We start from the raw sequence: 25286 nt of genomic DNA on the forward strand, positions 1-25286 counted from the left end.
GCCTCTGGAGGGAGCCGCAGCCCCGCGCCCCGCCGCAGGAGCGGTCCCCAATGACAGAGGCCGGGCGGCGGCAGCGGCAGCTTCTCTCCCTGACAACCCGGCGCGAGAGGCCCCCAGCCCAGGGGCGGGACGCAGGATGCTACGTAGAAACGCATCACCGTGACGTCAGCCAGCCGCGCGGGGCACGCTGGGAATTGGAGTGTGGCGGCGGCCGCGGCGAACTACGGTTCCCGGCACAGCCCGCCGCGGCTGCGGTTAACGCCCCCCCGTGGCCGGCCTCCGCCTCTGCGCCTCGCATGGTGTCCGGGCGCTCGCTCCTGGCTCGGGCCCCGCCTTCCCCTCGCCGTGTGCCCAGCCTCCGTGCTGCGCCAAGCACTGCCCCAGCCCTGCACAGTCCATACCCCGCCCCAGCGACCCCGCCCTTCTGGTAATGCAGTGCACCCCCGCTACTGCAGTGCACCCCTCCCCTCACTGGCAGGCTAATGCTCCTCTCCCCGCGCTCATACTGCAGTGCACCCGCACCCTTCCCTCTGCAATGCACCCTGCCCCTTATTCACACTGCAATGCACCCCCCCACTCTGCAATGCACCCCCCCATTCACAGTGCAATGCACTTCCACCCCTCACCCTGCAATGTACCCCTCCCCTCATTCACAATGCAATGCACCCCTCCAGTCACACTGCAATGTACCTCCGCATTCACAGTGCAATGCACCTCCACCCCTCCCCCTGCAATGCACCCCCCCAGTCACACTGCAATGCACCTCCACCCCTCACTCTGCAATGTACCGCTCCCCTCATTCACACTCACACTGCAATGCACCCACGCTTAGGGTGACCAGGTGTCCTGTTTTGGATCGGAACACCCGCTCAAAAAGGAATCCTGACAGCTCCAGTCAGCACCACTGACCGAGTCACAGCGGGGCTGGCAGGCAGGCAGGCTCCCTGCTAGCGCTATGCCGTGGCCTGTGCGGCTCCTGGGTCAGGAAGCAGCCAGCTTGTCCAGCTCCTAGCCTTAGGGGCTGCCAGGGGGGTCCTCATGCTCTCCCGCCTACAGGTGCAGCTCCCATTGGCTGGGTCAGGGCAGGGGAGGAACTAACACCACTCGTGAGTGCTCAACAGGTGGCTCTTGAGAGGTCGCATGACGTGTGCCTTTCCCGCTGCTTCCCAGCCCTCTTCTCCTCATGCTTCTCGTGTGGCTGCGCTCAAGCAGCAGCACATGCCCTGCTGTGAACCGCGGTCTGTCGTCCCCTCGCTGGCACCCAGGAGTCGGACGTATGTGTATCCCCATCTCCGAGTGCTGGGAATGGGGCTGCACACCCATCCCCCTCACTGCATCCCTCCCCTCACCGTCCCTCTGTGATTACATCCCTCCCTGTCCCAGCTCCCGCACCCCATCCCCCCGTCACTGGGTCGCTTCCTTCAGTTGCCTCATTACTGTTTTGCTGCTGCAGTAATTTATACCAGGGTTAGTTAAGGACAGAGGTTATCTGATCTCTGATTAATGTTCTTCCACTTGCCTCTCTCTCTCCGGCCTCCCATATCTTCTCTATAATGTGACAGCAAAGTCAATTTGGTTCAGCTGTTGCAGCACTTTATTTCTGTGCCAGGTGAATTCAAATTCCATAGGACCAGAGTTTTGGGCTCCTTTCACTATTGCTAGTATAGTGAGGCAGCTCGTTCCCTGCAGAGAAATTTTAGAGGAAAACTGTAGTGATAAACAAGGGTAAGGGAGGAGGCGATGTGTTCCAGTAACTGAAGCACTGACCTAGGAGTTAGGAGACCTGGGTTATAGTACTGGCTCTTGCCTCTGATCTGCTACGTGACCTTGGGCAAGTCATCTTTGCCTCATTTTCTCCAACCATAGAATATGCCAAGACCCTCTTTTATAGATCACTGTGAAATCTATGAATGCATATACTTAAAGTATTATTAAATGGACTGAACATTTGTATGTCTGAAATACACTATGATAGAAGTATTATCCAGGAAGATGCCATCTTTACAATCTCAGGGGGAAAATCATCCTTTCCTCTTTCACAACAGCTAAAGCTTCTTCATGTCCTGATTATTAGCTCTCAACCTTCTTCTCTCTGGCCACTCCACCATCCATATAACCACCTTCCTGTCCATCCTCCAAGGTTGGCTCTTACTTCACAACATCAAGTTTGAACTTCTTGTCCTTCCTTTTCAAGTCCTACATAACTCCACCCCCGCCTACCTTCCCAATCTAGTATTTTAGTGCATCTCACCCCTCCCATTTTGCCTTGCCAACATGTGCCTTAATGCACATTTTCTCAGCTTTTTCCACGAATGATTTTGTACTTCCCCCCCCATGCCAACTCCTAGTCCTCAAATTCCCAATTCTCACCCACCTAGCCACTCCTCACACTTCATTCATGATTCTTCCTTAAGCATCTCTTCTTCTCCAATGCTCAAAAAAGGCAATAACAGCTACCATTTATATCTCAAAGTGCTGTACTAACATTAGTTTAATTAATCCATACACCCTCCTGTGGAGGTGTTATTTGAGGCCCAATTTGTTTGGAACAATGTTCTGCATTTTGGAGTGATATATAGATACTCACTAACTGTGGCAGCAAGAATGCAGTTCCAGGAAATAAAATGAAAGACCAAAGCAGTTCATAGCATGCCTCAGGTTGCACCACACAGATGGACAAGTTTGTAATTAACATCTGTTCAATGTGAAAAAATGAACTGCATTTCCTTAAAGCACCCTCCATCCTAGAGGAGAGAATATAAAGTGTACAGAAATCAAACTGGAATGCAAAGCAACTGCAAAGGTAATTGCTCTTAAAAGAAAGTCTGGAAAGACTAGCTTGGCTTATGAGCCATTGCAGCAGGAATGGCTGCCAACAATCAACAGTTCTGAAACACAGATGTTCTAAGCCTTTTGGTAGTTAACATCTTTGACAGGCTACAATGCGAGCAACATGAGAGTAACATGCTACAAGAACTGAATTGAAATGAAACTTTAGCCTATCAGGGAAAAAGGCTTCCCCTACAGCAGTCTATTAGATTGTAGAGTCCCTCACCAGACTTTTAAGGAAACTAAGTAGTTATGGTATTCATAGACTCAAACTTTAAGGCCAGAAAGGACATTATGATCATCATTCTAATCTGATCTCCTGCACATCAGAGGCTGCAGAACCTCACCCACGCATCACCTCTGGTTGAGTTACTGAAAGCCTCAAATGATGATTTAAATACTTCAAATCAGGGGCGCCGGAACAGGGAGGGGCCAGGGAATCAAGACCCCCCCATAGGGTTGCCAACTTTCTACTTGCACAAAACCAAACACTCTTGCCCCGCCCCTGCTCCACCCCTTCTCCAAGGCCCCGCCCCACTCACTCCATTCCCCCCAGACCTCCATCGCTCACTCTCCCCACCCTCACGCTCATTTTCACTGGGCTGGTTCAGGGGGCTGGGCTGCGGGAAGGAGCTCTGAGCTAGGGCAGGGGGTTGGAGAGAGAGTGTGGTCTCCAGCTGGAGTTGTGGGCTCTGATGTGGGGCTGGAGATGAGGGATTTGGAGTGCAGGAGAGGGCTCTGGGCTGGGGCAGGGGGTTGGTGAGCGGGGTGGGGTGTGAGGGCTCTGGCTGGGGGTGCAGACTCTGGGGTGGACCTGGGGATGAGGGGTTCGAGGTGTTGGAGGGGGCTCTGGGCTGGGGCTGAGGGGTTTGGAGTGCGGGAGGGGGCTTTGAACTGGGGCAGGGGGTTGGGATGAGGGGTGTGTGTGTGTGGGTGGGTGGGTTCCGGCTGAGGGCGCAGACGAGTGCTCTGGGCTGGGATCCATGGGTTTGGAGGGTGGGAGGGGAATCAGGGCTGGGGACTGGGAGAGGATGAGGGGTGCAGGCTCCGGGCAACACTTACCTCAAGCAGCTCCTGGAAGCAGCGGCATATCCCCCCTCTGGCTCCTACGCGGAGGCGCAGCCAGGTGGAGGGGGTACATGCCAGCTGCTTCCCAGGAGCCGCACGGTGTGGAGGCTAGCAGGGAGCCTGTCAGCCCCACTGCGCGGCAGCGCCAACTGGACAGTCAGTGAAAACCTGGGCCCTACCATTATTTGTAGCACTTGTCCTCCATTCTATATCTGAGAAATTAACATCTCTCATAATCACACAATTGCCAGTAGTATTTATGTCATTCAAACATTAAAGGGGTCTCTTTTCATATCCAAATTGGATTCTGCATACACCAAGTACTATCACAGGGGAAGCTTTTTTCCCCCCAAAGTGATTTTGACCCAAAACAGACTTTTTTTATCCTTTCCACCACTTCTAATTTCTTTACAGTTTATCTCATCATTAATATACAATGCTACTTCACCATCTTTACCTTTATTTAGGTCTTTCCTGAAGGGCACATGCCCTTCAATACCTGTACTGCAGTCATGACTGCCATGTTTCTGTTATCCCTATAATACCTGCTTTCACTTCCTGCACCAGTAGTTCTAGTTCCTCCAGTTTGTTACCCAAGCTCTGTGCATTGGTGTACAAACATCTTAATTGTTTCTGCTTGGCTTCGCCCAGATTCCTCACCTGATTGGGTACAGTCATTCTACTGTCAGTATCGCCTGACTTTGACTGTAATTGGTATTGGCATTATCTTTCCTCTTAATGTCCATTCTCCTACCCGCTGCTGTTCCTTTCTTGATTTTCCTCTAGGTCAATATTAGAATCAGGAATGGAGAATACATTAGCATCTCCCAGCGGTCTCCCCTGAGTTTCAAGTTTAAGCTCTATTAATCAGTTGTGCCAACCTCAATGCTAGAAGTATATTTCCCTCCCTACTCAGGGGGAGTCCATCCTATGAGAACAGTACTCAGTCAATGAATGCCTTCCAGTGATCGAACATCCCAAAGCCCTCCTTATAGCACCATTGCCTGAGCCATCAGTTAATCATAATCTTGCCTTGCCACTGAAGGTCACCTGTCTTCTCCAGCCTGGCATAGCCTCCCTTGATGTGTTCCAGTGAGAATCTAGCAGTATCATTTGTTCCCATGTGAACAACAATCAGTGGATTATTTCCTACTTCCATTAGGATCCTCTTCAGCCTCAGGTCCACATCCCATATTTTAGCTCCCAGCATGATTCACCCTTCTGTTCTTCAGAACAGCTCTGGTGACAAGCCTGTCTGTTCTTCTTAGTAGGGAGTCACATAGACCTGATTCATCCTGGTGTTGGTGTGATTCTCTGGCCTTCCAATTGTTCTTTCTGACTGCAAGTCCTTTTGTCTTTTGTTTTCCTTTGCAGTGTTCTGAGAGTCATTCTTTATCCTCCTGGGGCTCTGAACTCTGGCTTTCTTCTTGTAGGACTAGCCGCTCTTCCCTTCTTCCTTGCCGCCCCCTTCTGTTACAGCCTGCTGTGCCCATTCTTCATTTTCCAATTCAGCAAACCTGTTCCTGAGCTCTATTTCTCTTTCACTAACCAGTTTTTTCCTCAGCCTGGTTCTTGTAGTGACATGCTTCCACTGGCCACTTTCTTCACCCATCAGTCTACCCTCACAGTTCTGCAGTATAGTTTGTATCTGCGACTCTTGAGTTTTCCCTTTAGCCTTCTGTTATCTTCCCTCGATCATCTGCTTGAATCCCCTTTGAAACCCAATCATAATTTCCACCTGCATCACCAAACCTCAGATCTTCTCTTCCATCAGATTTATCAGGTGGCACTTCATACAAATGAAGCTCTTTTCAGGTACCCACTCCAGGATAGTGTTCATCCTGCAGCTTCCACATCCAGTCATCTTCATTGACTCTTCCATTGCTTGGGTCACTACCACTGCTGCCCCTCTACAGTCAGAGCCTTCCCGCCTAAGCTCCTGTCAAGGAAACAAAAAACAACCCCCCCCAAACAAACAAAACCCCTACCAAAACAAAGACAGAACACTACACATGCCCTCCTCCAACAAAACTCCCCCTCAAACTCCCCTGTGTTCAGCTCTGTTTGCTGGCACCTGTGTTACCCAGATGCTTTGTAACAAGATCAGGTTCTTTAACTGGCTACCAGCATCTATTGTCTGGGGAATAACCTCCCTCAGCCCACCAGGTAAGTATGTAAACAGAAGACTTAACAAGGAAATATCTTTCAAAACAAACAGGGTTTATTTAGGGAATTTAACAATACCAGGGAATGCAAGGGGGAAAGGGAAAATAACTCAGTGGTTTGCCCCAACAGTGGGCCTGAAGCCTGGTCTCCAAACAACCCTAGACAATAGCCAAAAGTTTGTACTTGCAGGTCCCCAATGGGCCCACTGGATAATGATGCATGCACACAGCAGCTTTTGGACATAAGCAGTCATCTGCAGCGGGGCTAGGTGGATCCTGGACCTACCACTGCTTCCAGTGGTTGCCAGGGACAGGAGGAGCACAGGACCTTCAGCAGATCAGGAGCACAGGAAAAAATGGTAGGTTCCCTGGGTCACACACGACAGGTAAGTCTCAGGCATAAGAGGACTCAGATCAATGGTGAGGATTGGTGATGACGATGATCTGTGGTGAAGGAAACCCAGGCAGATAGACTGTTACCAGCTGCCTCTCTAACGGACAGCAACTGCTGACAGGCGTGCAGCCCTTATAAAGGTGCTGTGTCACAAAAGTTCCACAGAGTCAGTCAGAGCCAGTCCCTTCTGCTAGGTTCCAAGTCCTTTAAATGTTCCATAAGCACAACAGCATCAACATAATCAATAAATACAGTAAACATGAAAATAAACACAAAGGAAACAGCCCCTGCGCCTGTGCCACTGTTCCTGTGTTGTGGCCTGGCTGCTTTGCTGCCTTTGTAAGCCCCCTAATAAGAGAAGGCCCCCGAGGGAAGGTCCACTCATGGACCAGCAACTGGTTAAAAGATAGGAAACAAAAGGTAGGAATAAAATATCAGTTTTCACGGTAGAGAATGGTAAATGGTGGGGTCCCCCACAAGTATCTATACTGGGACAAGTGCTGTTCAGCATATTCATAAATGATCTGGGAAAGGGAGTGAATAGTGAAGAGGCAAAGTTTGCAGATGATACAAAATTATGTGAAGAGTTCTAGTGAGATCTGACATAACTGGGCAACAAAATAGCAAATGAAATTCGACATTGATAAGTGCAAAGTAGTGCAGATTGGAAAAACATAACCCCAACTATATGTAGGGTTCTAAATTAGCTGTTACCTCTCAAGAAAGATCTTGCAGTCCCGTGGATAATTCTCTGAACTTCAGTTCAATGTGCAGCAGCAGTCAAAAAGGCTAATCATTAGGAAAGGGATAGAAAGATAAGACAGAAAATGTCATAATGCCACTATATAAAATCCATGGTGAGCCCACACCTTGAATATTATGAATAGTTCTGGTCGCCCCATCTCAGAGAGGATATAGTGGAACTGGAAAAGGTTCATGGAAGGTGCATAAAGATGATCAAGGGGATGGAATGGCTTACATACAAGGAGAGGCTAAGGACTGTTCATCTTAGTAGAAAAGAGACAGCTAAGGGGTTATTATGATAGAGGTCTATAAAATCACGAATGATATGGGAAAAGTGAATAGAAAAGTGTTCTTTACCCTTTCCCACAATACACAAACCAGGGATCACCCAATGAAAGTAATAGGCAGCAGGATTAATACAAATAAGAGGAAGTACTTTTTCCACTCAACACATAATTAGCTGTGGAACTTACTGCCATGGGATGTTGTGATGGCCAAAAGTATCAGTTTCAAAAAAGAACTAGATACATTTATGGAGAACAGGTCCATCAATGGCTGTTTGCCAAGATCAGGGATGCAATCCCATGCTCTGAGCAACCCTAAACATCTAACTGTAGAACCCAGGAAGGGAAGATGGGGTGGATCACGCCAACTTCCCTGTTCTGTGCACACACACCTTGGTACTGGCCTCTGTCAGTGACAGGATACTGGGAGATGGGCCATTGGTCTAATTCAGTATGGCAGTACTTATATTTCCTTTTGTCTGTTCTTTTGTTTCCTTCCCCTCTCTTTGATACTAATATATCACCTTTTACCTAAGAAATAGACTTAGATGCTTTCCCTCCCATGCTTCCATTCCATTCCCCTTTCATCGTGTGCTACACTTATCTTTTAAATATTATGTTTTAGCCTGTACGCTCTTTGGAACTGTCCTTCACTGTATGTTTTGTACAGAGCCTAACACAAAAGACACTGATCCTAACTGGGGCCTCTGTGTGCTACTATAATAATTAATACAGTAAAAACTGTGTTATCTGGCACTTTACAAACCAGAAAGCTCTAGAAACTGGCATTTCTGATATCCATTAAAAGTCCAGTTGGTATGGGGCTGGCAGGCTCCCTACCTGGCTCTGCGTGGCTCCCCGGAAGTGGTGACATGTCCTTGCTGCTCGTAGGTTGAGGAACGGCCACTAGGGCTCCATGGGCTGCCCCCATCCTGCCCTGCCCCACCCTGAGCACTGGCTCCGCAACTCCCATTGGCCATGGTTCCTGGGGGGATGGCCCCTGTGGGCGGAGCAAGCACAAAGAGCCACCTTGCTGTACCTCCGCCTAGGAGCAGCAGAGACATGTCACTGCTTCTGAGGATCTGCCTGATGTGAGCGCCGCCCAGATCTGGCACCCCAAAACCCCTCCTGCACCCCAACCCCCTGCCCCAAGCCCCCTCCGACACCCAAACTCCCTCCCTCTTAGTTAACTGGAATTTTTGACTCAGCGGCACCCCCCATTCCCCCAACATGCTGGATAACAAAGGTTTACTGTAATACCACTACTGCGAAGAGATGATGACATTAACTTTATCTGCACAGAGCCAGAGTAACTGAGTTCTTATGAAAGTGAAGTGTTGATGAGTTACCCAGGTTAAAAAAAAAAAAAAAAAAAAAAAAAAAATCCACCTTCAACCCATAACCAGCTTTTTGAAACCCGAGGGTTCCATTTTGCACCCAGATTTATGTCACTAAGATGTCTAAGACATCCACCCAAGTCAAGGTTGGTTGAGAATGTTCAACACATCACAAAAGAGTGTGCAAAGCCTAAAGAGTAGAAAATACAATCTTTTATATGAGATCAGCTTCATTTTTTTTGGAAACAAGCAAGTTCTTGGCTGGCTTAGACCAACAAGATAAAAAAACCTACAGTAAAAAGATAAAAAAAAGTTAGAAGAAAAAATGTCTTGTTTTAATATACCTAGTATCAAACGGTTCAGCGATCTGCAATCTGAGCCACGGACTTTTCCTAGATGTTGCTCCATCACTTGTCGCTGTATCTAAAATTAAAATATATACAGTACCATCTTCTTCCAACAGAGGGTGCTAAAACACCAAGTTTACAAATGAAAAGCCGCAAGCCACTCTTAAACCAAGTACTCATAAAACTGAACTGCTTCTAGCATTCATTTACTTCATTTTTATGTTATACACACATAGCTATGGTCTAGCTATACATATATACATCACAGCAGCTGTAGTTTGAAAAAAGCAGCATAGGATAAATTACTTCATACAAAAGGGCTGAAGGTGGGGGGGAAGTTATTTGTTCAATTATTTTCATCAGACTTATGTGAATTAACTATTAATTCCCTAAGGAACCTGATTGTTGCCCCTCTCATTAGTTGCACCTCAGAGATCCAGGTATCTATCATGATTGGGGCGGAATTGTAAAAACAACCCCTGGAACCCTGGCCAGGAATTCAGACAAGGAGAACGTTATGAGCACTATCAGAAAACAAACAGGGAAAGCTATTCTATTACGATAGTTCTATGAATGAAACTCTAGCATGAAATGTTATTAGAACTCTCAAGACTATACTAATTTTGGGGGGGGGAGGGGAGTTTGTATATATATAAGTTGCATTAAAAGAGAAATAAGGTTACAAAGTCAAGTGCTCAAAAATTAGAAAATATTAGAATGAAGGTAGCTTGTGCAAGTTTAATTCAACCCCCTTGTGCATATGCATGATGACAGTCTTTAATTACATGATCACATACTATTTTTTCCACAGGAGCCCTCCTCATTCAGTGATGTTTGACATGTGTTTGAAACTATATTGAGCAAGATTTGTTTGGAGGCTTGAACTAAGAAGCTTTAAAAAAAAAAATCATATAAAGTCATAATCATCCGAAGCTTTCTGATGGCCCATGTCAAATCAATCAGTGGTACAAGTCCAGTTCCTAGTGGATAGGTGTCTAATTACAATTGGCTCCTATTGCTTCCAGTCCCAGACCTTTTGCCTATGATTGCATGTGGATTAAAAGTCTGATGCAACTGCCATTAAAGGCAATGGTAGTTGGTGGGGGCCCCCCAACCCTAAAACTGTCTCTGCTGGCACACACTATTTGGAGCCACATTGATTTCAGTTTCAGAGTAATAGCCATGTTACTCTGTATTTGCAAAAAGAAAAGGAGTACTTGTGGCACCTTAGAGACTAACCAATTTATTTGAGCATAAGCTTTCGTGAGCTACAGCTCACTTCATCGGATGCATTCAGTGGAAAATACTATGGTGACTAGCACTTGAGATACGTTAGATCTAATGATATTCTACCATAAAATGTATTAGAAGTGCTTGTGCTATCACAACCCTGTGAGGGCTTCCTGTGTTCAGAGTTCCTTTTGCAAAATGTTTTTGGCAGATGAGTATAGCCGCTAAAGCTTTTTTACCCCAGGAACTGTCCAGGTTTCAATGCTCCATCAACTGTCTGTCCAGCTTAGCTCCCACCCCTCCATTTTCATATTGACTGGATGTGGCAAAAATACACTCGTGGATATTCACTTTCCTCTGTATAAACTAATAATTACCAATATATATCCCTTCATAAAAAATTAACAGTGCAATTCACCTTGAATCTAAAACTAGAAGCTTATTTAAATGTATGCTAGTGATGCTAATAATAAAAAAACAAAAGCATTAACTCATTTTCAAATAAAATCTTCTAATAGTGAATGTGTCACACTGACAGCCCTGAAAATAACTCTTCATAGCAGGCAGCAGGGAAAAACATCTCCATGTTGCCCTGTCAGTAGAACATACTCCTGACTTGGAACAACCATTTCTAGGGATGAGAAGGAAGTTCATAATTCAGGCTTCAAACCTGTATAGATTCATTAGCGCATACCCTTGTAACTAAGCAGAGACCTATTGAAATCAATAAGAAAAGGAGTACTTGTGGCACCTTAGAGACTAACCAATTTATTTGAGCATAAGCTTTCGTGAGCTACAGCTCACTTCATCGGATGCATCCGATGAAGTGAGCTGTAGCTCACGAAAGCTTATGCTCAAATAAATTGGTTAGTCTCTAAGGTGCCACAAGTACTCCTTTTCTTTTTTCCATGGTATCTAGGTTTTGTCCCATTACAACTTTCTGCACAAACTTTTATTTGGGGTAGAAGGTATGTACATGCAAGATTTAAAACAGAGACAGATAAGGTAGGTAAAGGTAGAAGTTGGTCGAATAAAAGATCTTACCTTGTCTCTCTCATATCCTGGTACCTACATGGATACAACGCTGCAAACAGATTTAAAATTGGCATTATTGCTTTTTAGGAATCTGCATGGTGACATACTATAAACCTTTCAAGTTGTTCATGCCACTCCTCAGAACCAGTGTCTCATTTTCTTAAGTGCTGGGATTTGTATATTTCAAGAACAGATATGGGCTAACTGACAAAACTTTAATAATAATAATAAAAAAAGAGTAGGATAAATCCTGCAAGCCTGACTCAGGCAAAACACTCCTTTCGATATTAATGGGAACTCTGCCTAAGAGCTAAGTGAGGATTATTGAATTTGTTGTTATTACATGTTAAAATAGTTCACAGTCAATGTTACACTAAGGGAGGCAGAATGGTCTAGTAGTGGATAGTGCATCTGCCTGGCACTCAGAAGAGTGAAGTTCTCTTCCCAGATTGGGTATTGGCCTGCTGATGATCTTCAAAGATATTTAGGTGACTAAAGGAGGTGGGCCACCTCTATGAACCCTCTAAAGGCCAACAGTGGCACTGGGGTTACACCTCACCTTGCTTTACCCTAGCTGGGTGTCAACGACCTAACGTGGCTAAATTTGACCTAACCCTGTAGTGTAGACCAGGGCTAATTATTTTAAGATGCTGGGGACAGTCAGAGCATAGGAAGCCTGACCCCAGCCTCTGACTGCCAGAAACTGGGAGTGAATGAGAGGGGATGGACCACTCAATGATTACCCTGTTCTGTTCATTCCCTCTGAAGCACCTGGCATTGGCCACTGTCATAAGACAGGATACTGGGCTAGATGGACCATTGGTCTGACCCAGTATGGCTGTTCTTAGTTTCTTGGGAGGGAATTGAACCCCAGTCTCAGTACTCTAACCACCAGGCTACGGGTTATAAGGTAGGTCACTGCTGCCTCCATGGCATTTCTTGCAAAAAAAAAAAAAAAAAAAAAACCAACAGCTTAGGTGTCTAACTCTTGGACAGGGTTCACAACTGAGAATCCCAAGCAGAGACAGATTCTTCCCCCAGGACTGGACTATTGGCTAGTTTAGGTGGCTCCCCACCAGTGGGCTGACTTCTGTGTATCCCATTCTTAGATACCTAAGTGCTGCCAAGAGCGTTCACATTGGAGCACTCTGAGATAGCTCCCGGAGGCCAATAACGTCGATTATGCCGCGCTACCCCAAATTCGACCCAGCAAGGTCAATTTTAGCACTACTCCCCTCGCCGGGGAGGAGTTCAGAAGTTGATTTTAAGAGCCCTTTAGCTGGACGGAACGGGGTTGCTTGTGTAGACGCATTCATTATAAAATCAACCTAACGCGGCTAAATTTGACCTGACCCTGTAGTGTAGACCAGGGTTAGTTCTTTTTTGAACCAAGTTATAGTCTTGGCCTTCACAACATCCTCTGGCAACGAGTTCCACAGGTTGACTATGCATTATGTGCAGAAGTACTTCCTTTTGCCTGTTTTAAACCTGCTGCCTATTAATTTCATTGGGTGACCCCTGGTTCTTGTGTTACGTAAAGGAGTAAATAATACTTTCTTATTCATTTTCTCTACACCAGTCATGATTTTACAGATCTCTATCATATCTGCCCTTAGTCATCTCTTTTCCAAGCTGAACAGTCCCAGTCTTTGTAATCTCTCCTCATACGGAAGCTGTTCCATACCCTTCATCATTTTTGTTGCCCTTCTCTGTAACTTTTCCAATTCTAAAATATCTTTTTTGAGATGGGGTAACCAGAACTGCCCACAGTATTCAAAGTGTGGGCATACCATAGATTTACATAGAAGCATTACGATATTTACTGTCTTATTATCTATCCGTTTCCTAATGGTTCCTAACATTCTGTTTGCTTTTTTGACTGCCACTGCCTGATGTAGAGAAGGGATTTAAATTTGAGTTTCTCACCTCTTAAGAGAGTGCCGTCATCACTGGATTATGAGATGTTCAGTTGTAGGTCTCTCTCAATCTCTCCTGTTGAAGTTGTTCCACTCTGTATAAATAATTAAAATTGCAGTGGGCTAGAGAGAATGATTCTATAGTCCAGTGGTTAGGGCACTCACTTAAGAGGTGAGAGACCCAAATTTCTTCTCTACATCAAGCAGAAGGGGGAACTGAATCCAGGTTTCCCCCAGCCTGGCAGAGTATCTCCTAGCCACTGGGCTAAAGGTTATAAGGGAAGCCACCTCTTCCTCTTCTCCACTCTGGCCATTGAGTGTGGAATTAGATGTGCTCCGAGAACATCGCCCACCTTGAACCCTGCAGACAACAAACAGGACAATGCCTAGTTTGAAGATCCCATTGGGCTTAGGTGTGAGATATGTGCCTATCTCACAAGGCTGTGTGCATGTTCACGGACAGTAACTCAGGCACCTAGGGTGCCTCCAGGCTTAGCTGGCAGCTGAGTAGGGCTTCTGCGGATCTTAGTGGTGCCTAAAAGGACTTAGGTGCCTACGTCCAACTTTTATGGATCTGGGCCATAGAGTACAGAGCAGCAGAAGAGCCAATCCAATGCTCAACAACATGAGGGAGAGAGCCCACTTTTGTGAGGCATACAAGGATTAGAAGTTTCCTATTCCCTCTTCTCCCTTTAACGCATCCATGCAGCAGAGGGGTGGGTTCTAGGTTACAGTGTGATGGAGACATTCATTCTCATGTAACATTTAAAAATTTAACATAGGTACACAGCAGATTTTTCTACTGTTTACACCCAGTGAGATATAATTAACAGTGCTAGACAGAACCTATGTAAATATATGTTCTTATTTTACTTACATAATTTAGCTTTCTAGCCAACTGAGGCCTTGTTTGAACAATACCTTACTGCTGATGTGTGCAGTTTTATCTGGAGTGACTGATTCCTATTTTGTGTTATCTGTAGGATTCAGACAAGCAAAGTGGAACTCCTAGTATGCACACAAGTGTACCAATACATGTAGCATGTAGAGTTTTGAGATATGAGGCTATGTCTACACTGCACACCTTACAACGGCACGGCTGCGCCACTGCAGCTGCACCATTGTAAGGTATGTTGCGTAGCCGCTCTTTGTCACCAGGAGAGAGCTCTCCCATCGACGAAATAAAACCACCTCCAACAAGGGGCGGTAGCTTCATTGCCAGGAGCAGAGCTCCCACCAATGAAGCACTGTCCACACTGGCGCTTTTCATCCTTAAAACTTCTGTCATGCAGGGGGTGTTTTTTCACACCGCTGAGTGACAAACGTTTTAATGATGAAAGTGCCAGTGTAGATAAAGCCTAAGACTAAACAGTCCGAGTTACACTGGTATCATTTTAAAATATATATATTCGCCTTACTTTATTTGGCACAATGGTCTTGGACTCTGACTGTTTGGCCAGCAGGCTCTCTGGTTAGAAAGCAGTCCTGAATTAAAGAATATGGATAATGCAATCTTGCTCAGGCCAGCCATGCAACCATTAGAACCAGTGTCCACCAAAGGATACATGAAACCATAAAACATTCCAGAAAACCTACACTTTGTCTTCCACCAGCGCCACTGTGCTGAAATAAGAGGGTATCTGACTGCGGGAGGTTATAATCCTCTTGAAGTCTTGCTACCTGCTGGAAGGAGAACAGCAACACCGGTAGCATGAACATACTCAGTGCATCCTTCTTTAAATGTATATCTTTAGTGGGCCAATTTCTACTTTCAATTACTCCATATTGATAGTGGGGTAACACCATCAATTTCAATAGAATTATTTCAGGTTTAAACTTTAAGTGAGAGCAAACTTTGACCCAGTAACTTTTAGAATACTGAATCTTGGACTAGTTATGTAAAATACACGATTGATTGGGACTACATTTAAAATAAATGAACACTTAGGGGAGCTTTCTATTTTAAGAGATTGGTACTTAAAAAAAAAAAAAAAAAGCAGCCAACTCCTAATTCAACTTTTAAAAGTGACAGTAACTTTTATTACTCATTCCATTGAAGGGCAATTTCAATTATGTTTGCTATGAAAGTGTGATTAATTAATCTGAGACATTACTGATTTAAAACAAAAAATAAATCAAGCCATTATTAGAAGTCAAAAAACCACAATGTTAATGAACATTAATAATTAAGTTTTAGCCAAAGCAAGTCAAGAAATTAGAAATGATACTTCTTCATATAGCAAATTTGATATGGCTCCATTCTATTAGAAATGCTGAGATTAAACTGGAACACCAGAACCTTTGAATTATTGGGAAATTGGGATCTGGATCAGAACTTTCTGGCTCAGGCCCATCTCTAGCAGATGTAGATGAATCACATTCAGCGGTTAGTATGGTGCTTTTTTGTCAGTCATCTCCCACTTACCCTGGGGCAACCCAGCTCCAACAGAAGAACCAAAACAGTAACATTATGGAATGAAGAGGCCAACTTTTTGCTTATGTGGCCATTTCTTTGTGACCAAAACGGCTGTCCAAAAGTGACCATTTCTCTCCTTTCTCCAGTGCAAGAGTAACCTCTGCATTTAGTAACTCATCAGGAATCAAGTGAATAATCTAAAGTGAAGATGAATAAAATGAAGATATTGAGGGTGAACCTCAAAAAGTTGGCTCAGTATAGAGAGCATTCAAGAATATGGCTGGTTAAACAAATTACTTCAGACTGCAAAGCTGGGCTGGAAGTCACCTAAGTACAGGTCTTTGAGAGATAACTAATACTTCCCATTTCTGGACAGGTAGTCAATATTGTGAAGATAACTGCTCCCAGTACACTTGTCATATCTCCGGATGTGGTTCCAGCAAGAACTATGGAGTGAAGCAGTAACAAACCCATCCCCCCCCAAATCTTTGCTGTTCAAAACAGTTGGCTTTCATTTTGGGGAAATGATCAGGTTCTTGCTTTGGATAATGGTATGAACATATATACTTCAACTACACCTTAATTATGGAAGTTGATTCTGTTGTGTGCCCACCACCAAAAGCAAAAGACAAAAGCAAAAGACAAACAAATAATAATAAAAAAAAGAGAATCCCTGAGAGCTGGTCAAAAGTTTTCAGACAAAACATTTTTTCCCCCTGTCAGCAAACACCACTTTGTCAAAAGTCAAAACTTTCTGCAGGACTGTCAATACAATTTTGTTTCAAAAATTGAATCAATGAAATTTCAATAATCACAAAATATTTATTTTCAGAACACTATTTAGATTTTTCATTTTCAAACTCACTTTTTGTTTTGAAATATATTTTGTTTTACATTAAACAATTTTTAACTTTAAGTCAAAATCAAACCAAAATATTTCTGTTGACTTAAAATTCTAAATTTTTGTCTTGTGGGAAATCTCAAGATTTAATTTCAGTCTAAATCCAAATGGAAACAAAGTTTGAAATGGGAATATCGCACAAAAACATAAATCCCAATTCCTTCACAGGTCTAATTATCCTGGCAAAGTATCATGACATTGAGATTTTCTCCTTGCCACCTGTACTATCCCTCCTCCCCAGCTACCCAGTTGGTCACTGTCTCCTGCACTCAGAAGCCTCCTTTGTCAGTTTCCCTGTTCCAGTGGAATGTAGCTGTCAGGAAGATCATTGTTCCAGAAGGAGATGTGATCTCAGGTAGGTTGGGCCCATCACAGGAGGATTTTGAATATCAGGACTGATATCTTTAAGGTGCTGGACTGACAGTCCTGCAGACTGAAGTCCTCTTCAGGGAACAGATACAGCACAAGCAGCAGGAGTACTACCTCCCCTCTTTGTTCCCCAGCTGCCCACTAGTGTCTCAATCCTGATTTGGAGGGACCACCATTAGATTCAGGAAGGTAGTTCACTCTTCCTATCTTTTTAGTTCTTGACTTACTGATGACAAGGATGACATTAATGATGATAAAAATGAGGAGTCCTTGTGGCACCTTAGAGACTATCAAATTTATTTGGGCATAAGCTTTCATGGGCTAGAACCCACTTCATCAGATGCATGGAGTGGAAAATACAGTAGCAAATATTTATACATAGTACATGAAAAGATGGGAGTTGCCTGGGGGGGGGGGGGTCAGTTTAATGAGACAATTCAAAATATACCTGCTACTGTATTTTCCACTCCATGCATCTGATGAAGTGGGTTCTAGCCCAGGAAAGCTTATGCCCAAACAATAAGGTGCCACAAGGACTCGTTTTTGCTGATACAGACTAACAGGGCTACCACTCTGAAACCTGTCATTAATTATGATGATTTTTGAGAGGCAGAAACTTGCTCACAGGGAGCTGATTTGACACCATCCAACCAACCTTGGCTCTTTTCCTGCTGGACTTCTGCATTATTTTCCCTTCAGCCATTTACTTTCACTCTTTAATTTCTTGACGCCTTACAAATTTTCTCTCGTCTCCGCCACCTCAAGTAGTTTTCTGAACAGGAGAAAGTACTTGGTCTTGTTTCTTACCTCCCCTATCCAGCGGTGACACCTTCTTGCTTTTAAATACAGGAGATGATCACAGGCAAGGAGTAACAAATGGTAGCAAAATTATTTTCTTTCTTATTATTTCCTCTTCACGCCTGGCACGTTTGTTTCTGCTGGCTTGTGACATTTCCCCTCTGTCGTTTGTGGAAACCTCCTTGCTGTAGTAAAAACTGCAGCACAGATAAGACTGCTTAGTGCCTGTGTTTTGGCTCTCAGAGCTCAGCAGTCATAATATTCTTTTCTTCACGCTCGACGTGCATCGCCCTGCGGTGCCGCCTGGTTGTGGTCACCTGCCACCTAAAGGCACCCACGCCCAACCACGCACCTGTAGTTGCTTTCTAGTCACTATAGGCATTAGCCCCCTGCCGACACAGGGGGAATTCCCGGGGCTAAAGCGCTTACCCGAGACAGGCTGTTATCTCCAGCCAAAGCGCCCCTGCTTGCAGGCTCGGAACGACCACACAGCTGACCACGTTTAAGGGGAATGCTCCCGTGCACGCGGCTGCTGCCAGGAGCTGTCCTAAGCAGCCTCGATAGCTAGCCACCCTCTTCGGCTTGTGCATCTGCCTGACCAGCCAGCCAGCGCGTGCGAGGGCGGTGGGAAAGAACGTTCCCCGGATCCGCCTCCCCTCTGAAGTCACCAGCTCCCGGCTGCAGGGGGAGCATGTGGAGGCCAGGGCCCTGCTTAAGCTGGAGGGAGGGGGAAGACAAGGCAGAGAAGGAGCTGAGTGAGAGCGCGGAGCGAGCGGCGGGCGGAAGGGAGCTGGATACCCTGGACAGCGCATCGCTCCTCTCGCCCTCCACAGCGCCCGCCCGGCCACCGCACCCCTCTCGTCCGCACCATGGTGAGTGACGGCGCCAGCCCCTCGGGGGTTGGCGAGCCGATGGGGCCCCGAAGCCGCCCGGGAAGGAGGGAGCCGGGCAGCCTCAGCAGCTCCCGGCCGCCGCCGCGCTGTGCTCGCTCCCTCCCATCGTGCGGGCAGGGAAGGAGCAGGGTGCGCACCCGGCTGCAGCCGGACTCGCTCGGGCCGCACAAGCAGCGGCTCCAATCCGACCCCCGCGACCCTCGGCGCACCCACATCTGGCCCGGCCCGTGCCCGCAGCCCCTGGCCACACAGAGACCCCCCCGCGGCGCGCTGCTCTCCCCGCAAGCCCAGCTGGCAAGCGGCCAGGAGCAAACAAGGGAACAAAAGGAAATGGCTGGTGAGTGTCTGCAGAGGGGCACGTGGGGGAATCGGGCTGCACCCCCGGCCCCACCGGAGCTGGCAATGTGCAGTTCACACAACCCACGCCATGGAGCTTCTCCAGCCTGGGCAGTGCACCCCGGCTCCGAGCCCCTGTCCAGCTCCCGGCACGAGTCAGGGGCTCAGGACTTCCCCCGGGGCCCCAACCCGGCGTTGGTCACCTGCGATTGAAGCCTCCCCTGTGGAGAGGAGGTTAAACCCTACGGTTTAAACCCTACGGCCTTGATCCACCGCGCCACTGGCACAAAGCGACCCTAAAGCCGGCTTAGCCTTGCCGGATTGCCCCCGGGGAGAGGATTGCGCGGGTGGGGCAGAGCTCCCGCGCCACCCTCAGCCCTTTCCTAGGGCGCCTTCAGGGAGGATGGCCAGGGGCAGGGCTGTGTGGCTGGGGTATCCCTATTGCCCAGCAACCGCATAGCTGGGGTCTGAGGGAGAGTAAAGGACATTTTAAACACCCTTTCTCTCGCCCTCCCTCTCCAAAATAAGATCCCGGATCGGATCAGATCGGCTCCAAACAGAGGAAGTTTAGATCTGAACTTGGGATCTGAGTTCATCTTAAAATGGAACCAATTAATTGGGCGAGTTAGGTTCCTGGAGCACTCAATGTCTTCACTTCATTTGTCGCTCGCGCTAACCACTCCAATATCCACATCTCTTGAAGGGTTTGAGGATTTAGGTTTCCTTATCTTCATTAGTGAATAGGGCATTAGTGGAATGGGATTCAGAAGACCTGGGTTTAATTCATGGCTCTGCAACTGGCCTATTGGGTGACCATGGACCAGTCAAGTCCCTCCCTGTGCCTCAGTTTCCCCATTGGTTAAATGAGGATAATCAATCTCTTTTTAAAACTTCCTTGAGATCTAAAACTGAAGAATGCTGTAGAAAACTTGGCATTATTATTGTGGTTATTTATATAGTGTGACTCTCTCCAATGAAGTGCCACAGAACATTTGAGATTGTATTTAAACTAGTTTGGATTGAACCTAGAATGCAAACTTGTTTTTGTGGTTTACCTGAGCAGAAAATGAAAGGCCAGTAAATGTGCCTCATGAATATCTCAGGGAGTGAATTCAGAAGGAGAAACAAAATGAGAAGGAAGACTCAGGCCACGTCTACAATACAGAGTTATGTTGACCTATCTTACACCAGCGTACAGCCACAGCAGTTCTTAAATTGTTTGTGTCAGCGGTGCGTGTCCTTACCAGGAGAGCTTGTATCGATTGTATTGTCAGTGTGGTGCATAGTGGGATGGGTCGTGAAAGTCAGTAAATCAATGTAAGCAATGCAGTGTCCACACTGTCGTGTCAACCTAATTACATCAACCTTGACTCTATGCTGCTCAGGGAGGTGGTATTACTAGATGGGCATAGTGAGGCACTTATGTCAGCAGGAGCCAAATTTAAGTGAAGACACTTGCACAGCTAGCTTGAGGCAAGACCGCTTATGTTGACATAACCGTGTAATGTAGACCAGGCCTTAGTCACAACGCCAGTACATTGTGGTGGGTTTGCATTTAGTTAAAGCCTCAGACCCGCCCAAATAGAAAGTCATTATTTAACTTATGGGAGGGAGTCTTCTACCTCAATGACATTTGACATTAGCTTTTTCACCTGTGACAGCTGTAAGTCATAGATTGACAGGAGGGAAAGATCAGCTTCCCAAAAGTAATCTAACAATGTTCCTGTATTTTATGAAAGTGAAAGAGTCAGTATTTTGGACCTGCTCTACCTTTGACTGAGAGTCTGTCAAGTGTGTATTAGTGTTAGAGATTCTATTGTTTGAATATTGCAACCAATTTACTGCCACAGTCCTTTATGGAAAAAAAAGTGATTGGTTTTATACATAAAGAAAGGTTAACATAATGCATAGCTTCAATTCCAGTTATATGGATTTCATAGGGTTCACTCTAAAGAAACACAGCAATATAAAAACCTATTAATCTGATTTTACAAAGTTCTTAAACCTAAAACCTCAGTTTCTACTAATTCCATCTTGAAATTGAGTCCTTTATTCTGCATCTTCTTTATTTCCAAGTATTCAGGCTAATGCGCACACATTATTGATTATTCATGAAGGTATGTTAATACACATTTCTGCATTAATCATGCATAAATACGGGTTTTAGGGGAACAATTTTTTCATGACTATAAACAGAATAATTTTAACACTCACTTTTGGGGTGCAAGAGTGTGAGAACTACAAAGTGAAGCAATTCTTGCACCCACACTGCAACTCCGAGGATATTCTTATAAAATATTACTATTTTGTATGCATAGAGTATATTCTTCAGAGGAATCCAAAGCACTTTAATAACAGTAATGAATTCAGCCCCACAGTAGCCCTGTGAGTTAGGGCACTATGACCCATTTTACAGATGAGAAGAGTGAGTGACAGGGAAGTTCAGTAACTTGGCAAAGGTTCCATCATAAATTTGTGGCATGGTTCAGAACAGAACACGGTCATGTGGGTTATCAACAAGACTGTTCTTCTTCTTCAGTGGTATGCATGTTATCTGATGAAAAGCCATCTGCATAAAAATAGTTTGAAAGCAGGTGTTTCAGCCATATGTGAGGTCCAGAAAGACAACCACCACTTTTGAAAATGTCTAGGCCCTTGAAATGAGCAAGTTAAAGAAGAACTAACTTGGTTCCTCCCCTCAAAGGGTCCATATATCTACATGTTGTCTCTCTAAAAATGGGGCCGAAGTTATCCTTTGTGAGTCTTGTTTAAGTTGACCACTTAAGGGCCTGATTGTACCTGACTCAGACCTAGGAAGGTAGGAGGGAAACACATGCTACATTCACTAAATGGGTGATAGAGACAGTGCTTTAGTGTAGTGTATACTGCTTGCTGGAGGAATTCCGACTGCAGCACTCACAATAGTGAAGAGCATGGCTTAAAAGTCACACTCCTGCCACAAATGATTAATCCTTTTCCAAGAAAGCTTTTTAAAAAGGTATTAGGTCTGATCTTGCTCCCATTGAAGTCAATGGGAATTTTGTCATTGTTTTTAACAGAATTGGCATCAGATCCAACATCAGCTATATTTTAGACACAGATGCATATGCTGCATTCAAAAAGTGGGCCTGATTCACCATACCATTACTCCAGTTTTGCTGGAGTAAATGTTGAAATCAGCTCCAGTGGAGTAGCATTATGCCCATATTTTGGCACGTGAAAATGATTATGTACATGGGTGGATACATTTTGCAATGGCACCTATGTATAATGAACATGAAATGGAACAGTTTCATTTTTCTTTTATTACCCATATGAATTCTTTGGATAAGCTCTTTAGTAAAAGCCACTCTACAATCAATGATTGACAGAAGATCGTTGCATTTCTTCTGCATTGTAGGGATATGGGTGATAAGATCTCAAGAAGGAGGAACAATTTGCCCTCCATACTTGTAGAGTATATATACACATTATCAGAGTAACAGCCGTGTTAGTCTGTATTCACAAAAAGAAAAGGAGTACTTGTGGCACCTTAGAGACTAACCAATTTATTTGAGCATAAGCTTTCGTGAGCTACAGCTCACTTCATCGGATGCATGAAATGTCTTCTGCAGTTTCCACAGTATGCATCCGATGAAGTGAGCTGTAGCTCACGAAAGCTTATGCTCAAATAAATTGGTTAGTCTCTAAGGTGCCACAAGTACTCCTTTTCTATATACGTTATGTTATTGATTCTAAGTTCCTGTAGTTGTGTGGAACAAAATTAAGCCAATTCCAAATCTCAGTAATACGTTACTTAGACTACAGTGATGATGATTACAAGTGAGCCTCGTGTCCCAAAGAATACTGTGCAGCATGTTTTGATGAAAGTATGGAGGTAATGATGTACAATACAATTAAAAGCCAGGTCGGCAGAACGGGTGAATCAGGTCACAGAACTCCCACTGAGATTTTCTTGGTAATCAAAATTAAACAGAGCTGTTTGAACCTGTCAAAATGCTTCATTTTTTTTTCCTCATTGGAGAGCTGATTTCAGGCCAGTCACATTGGTATAAGTTTAGAGTAACACCATTTACATCAGTACAGTTACTCTGGATTTCCACTAATATATCAAAAGGAGTACTTGTGGCACCTTAGAGACTAACCAGTTTATTTGAGCATGAGCTTTCGTGAGCTACAGCTCACTTCGTCGGATGCATAGCATATCGTGGAAACTGCAGAAAGGTCTTCTGCAGTTTCCACGATATGCTATGCATCCGATGAAGTGAGCTGTAGCTCACGAAAGCTCATGTTCAAATAAACTGGTTAGTCTCTAAGGTGCCACAAGTACTCCTTTTCTTTTTTCTTTTTACGAATACAGACTAACACGGCTGTTACTCTGAAACTAATATATCAGAGACTGATCCTGAAACGCTTTTCTGGTTCATACAGTGGTTAAATTAACCTCTGAGTAAAAATGAATAGGTCTTTGGATGTCTGTCATCAATATACAGAAGGCCAATCTCTGAGTCACACGTGGGTTTGGTATGTTTCTGTAAGCAAATTTTATCTATTCTTCTGCATCTGTATTGATCTGTAAGGAGGTGTTCCATTTTCATTTCTTGTCACAGAGCTACTTGCATTGCAAAAAGACTCGGCCTCATGATAATGACAGGGAAAAAACTCAAAGTAGTATGAAAATACACTTCTGGGTTTGTACCAAGATGTGGGTACGTGCAAAATGTAATAAAAATAATTTACTGTGGTTTGCTTTTTCATCAAGAGTGAGAAAAAAAATAATTTTAATGGAAGCATGGTCAGGGCAGAAATCTTGCCCGAGTAAAAATTCCCATTGGACCAAATTTATTTCTGAAGTAAAAGATTTATCCCTGGTATAATTTCGGACTCAGTAACTTCAGTGGGATTTTTGCCAGAGAAAAGACTTCAACTGTCATTTGCCATTGACTTCAATGGGAAAAAAAACCCTAGGATCTTCCTGAGAAGGTCACCATGTTGGCTAAAATATAACTAGAACTGTTGAGCCATATTTTGGTGGTGATGCTGTCTTGAAGACTTCAGATGAGTCAGGGATATAGTGACAATGCTGTAATAGGGAACAGGTGCCTTAAGACAAGCATGGTAACTCAAATGATGACTCAAAGCTAAATGTGCTACCCAAGCTAATAAAAAAATCAGTTGAGAAACTGGATTATTGCCCAGAGAGTAGTGAGCACTGAAACACTGTTAGACTGTCTTTTTACACTGGTGTAATCACTTGTACAGGGATCAGCAATTTTATTAGGTGTCCTACTTAGGAAGAAACTTGCAGCCATGGAGCACACATCTGCTCTCACTTGAGTCCAGTGTCATTGACCTCATTGCGGTTGGGTCGATGTGATGGAGCAGAATTTGGCCCACACTGTAGAGAAATGCTTATTTTTTCTTTTTATTTTGTTGAAGAAGCAACTCTAAGTGTAGGAGGTCAGACTAGATGATTATGATGGTCCCTTCTGTCCTTAAAGTCTATGAGTCTTTGAGCTTTTGCTATATTTTGCCTACACTGAACTCTGGTTTGAAGCAAAGGATATGCTGGGCCGGATCCTCCTCTAGTATAATTCAGTATAGCCCTACTGACTTCAGGGGATATATGCAAGTTACATCAGTTGAGGACAGGGCTGTTCTTAAGATTTATGGAGCCCTACGCAGTATTATTAAACTGATACCCCTATGCCCGACTTCCTCTTAGCAACACAGACATAAGCTTACAGTATTGGAAAATTTGCCACATGCACTTTATTAAAAACAGTTTAATTGTGCTTCCTTCACCCCTAAGCTCTGCACAATGCTGTCTTCACCCCTAACCCCTGCACTTCCTTCCCACCTGGACCCCCAAACCCAGCCCTGTGCTGCCAGCGTGCCCTGCCACACGGCCCCACTGCCCAGCAACCCCCATGCCCAGTGGCCCCTCACCCAGAGATCTCCACTACAGGTCCCTATGTGCAGCAATCTCCTACCCACAGACAACCCCCACTGCCCAGCACCCCATATTCCTGAGGGAATTCAGCACCAAAAAATTAAATTCTGTGCACAATATTGCAAAATTCTGAAAATTTTATCAATAAATAAATGTTGAGGCTCCAGCATGGTAGTGGCAAGCATAGGCCACTGGCTGCGTGGAGGTGGGAGTTCACCCTGCAGGCTTTCCCCTCCCCTCCTAGGATAGGGACTTGGCAGTGAGATACCTC

General features: G+C 45.0%; 1 protein-coding gene and 1 long non-coding RNA gene across 9 annotated transcripts in view; one reads left to right on the forward strand and one right to left on the reverse strand.

Annotated features, from left to right (window-relative positions):
• Positions 1-6102: 6102 nt before the first annotated feature.
• Positions 6103-18571, reverse strand: LOC141982626 (uncharacterized). 8 transcript variants are annotated; one of them, XR_012638156.1, is made up of 8 exons: positions 17843-18571; positions 15775-15962; positions 14946-15032; positions 13360-13444; positions 11443-11482; positions 9166-9244; positions 7171-7245; positions 6103-6506 (listed from the first exon to the last, which is right to left on the reverse strand). It is a non-coding gene; the product is annotated as an uncharacterized LOC141982626 (long non-coding RNA). The 8 variants fall into 8 exon arrangements; XR_012638158.1 differs by having other exon boundaries at positions 6103-7245; positions 14946-15029; XR_012638155.1 differs by having other exon boundaries at positions 6103-7245.
• The window catches only part of ELOVL2 (ELOVL fatty acid elongase 2), an 87281-nt gene continuing 80515 nt past the window's right edge, over positions 18521-25286 (forward strand). Inside the window, exon 1 of the mRNA XM_074944885.1 lies at positions 18521-18705. Within this exon, the coding sequence (XP_074800986.1) occupies positions 18703-18705 (3 nt within the window). The 5' untranslated portion in view covers positions 18521-18702. The remainder of the gene's footprint in view (positions 18706-25286) is intronic.

Source organism: Natator depressus, chromosome 2 (assembly GCF_965152275.1).
Source record: "Natator depressus isolate rNatDep1 chromosome 2, rNatDep2.hap1, whole genome shotgun sequence".
Taxonomy (NCBI): Eukaryota; Metazoa; Chordata; order Testudines; family Cheloniidae; genus Natator; species Natator depressus.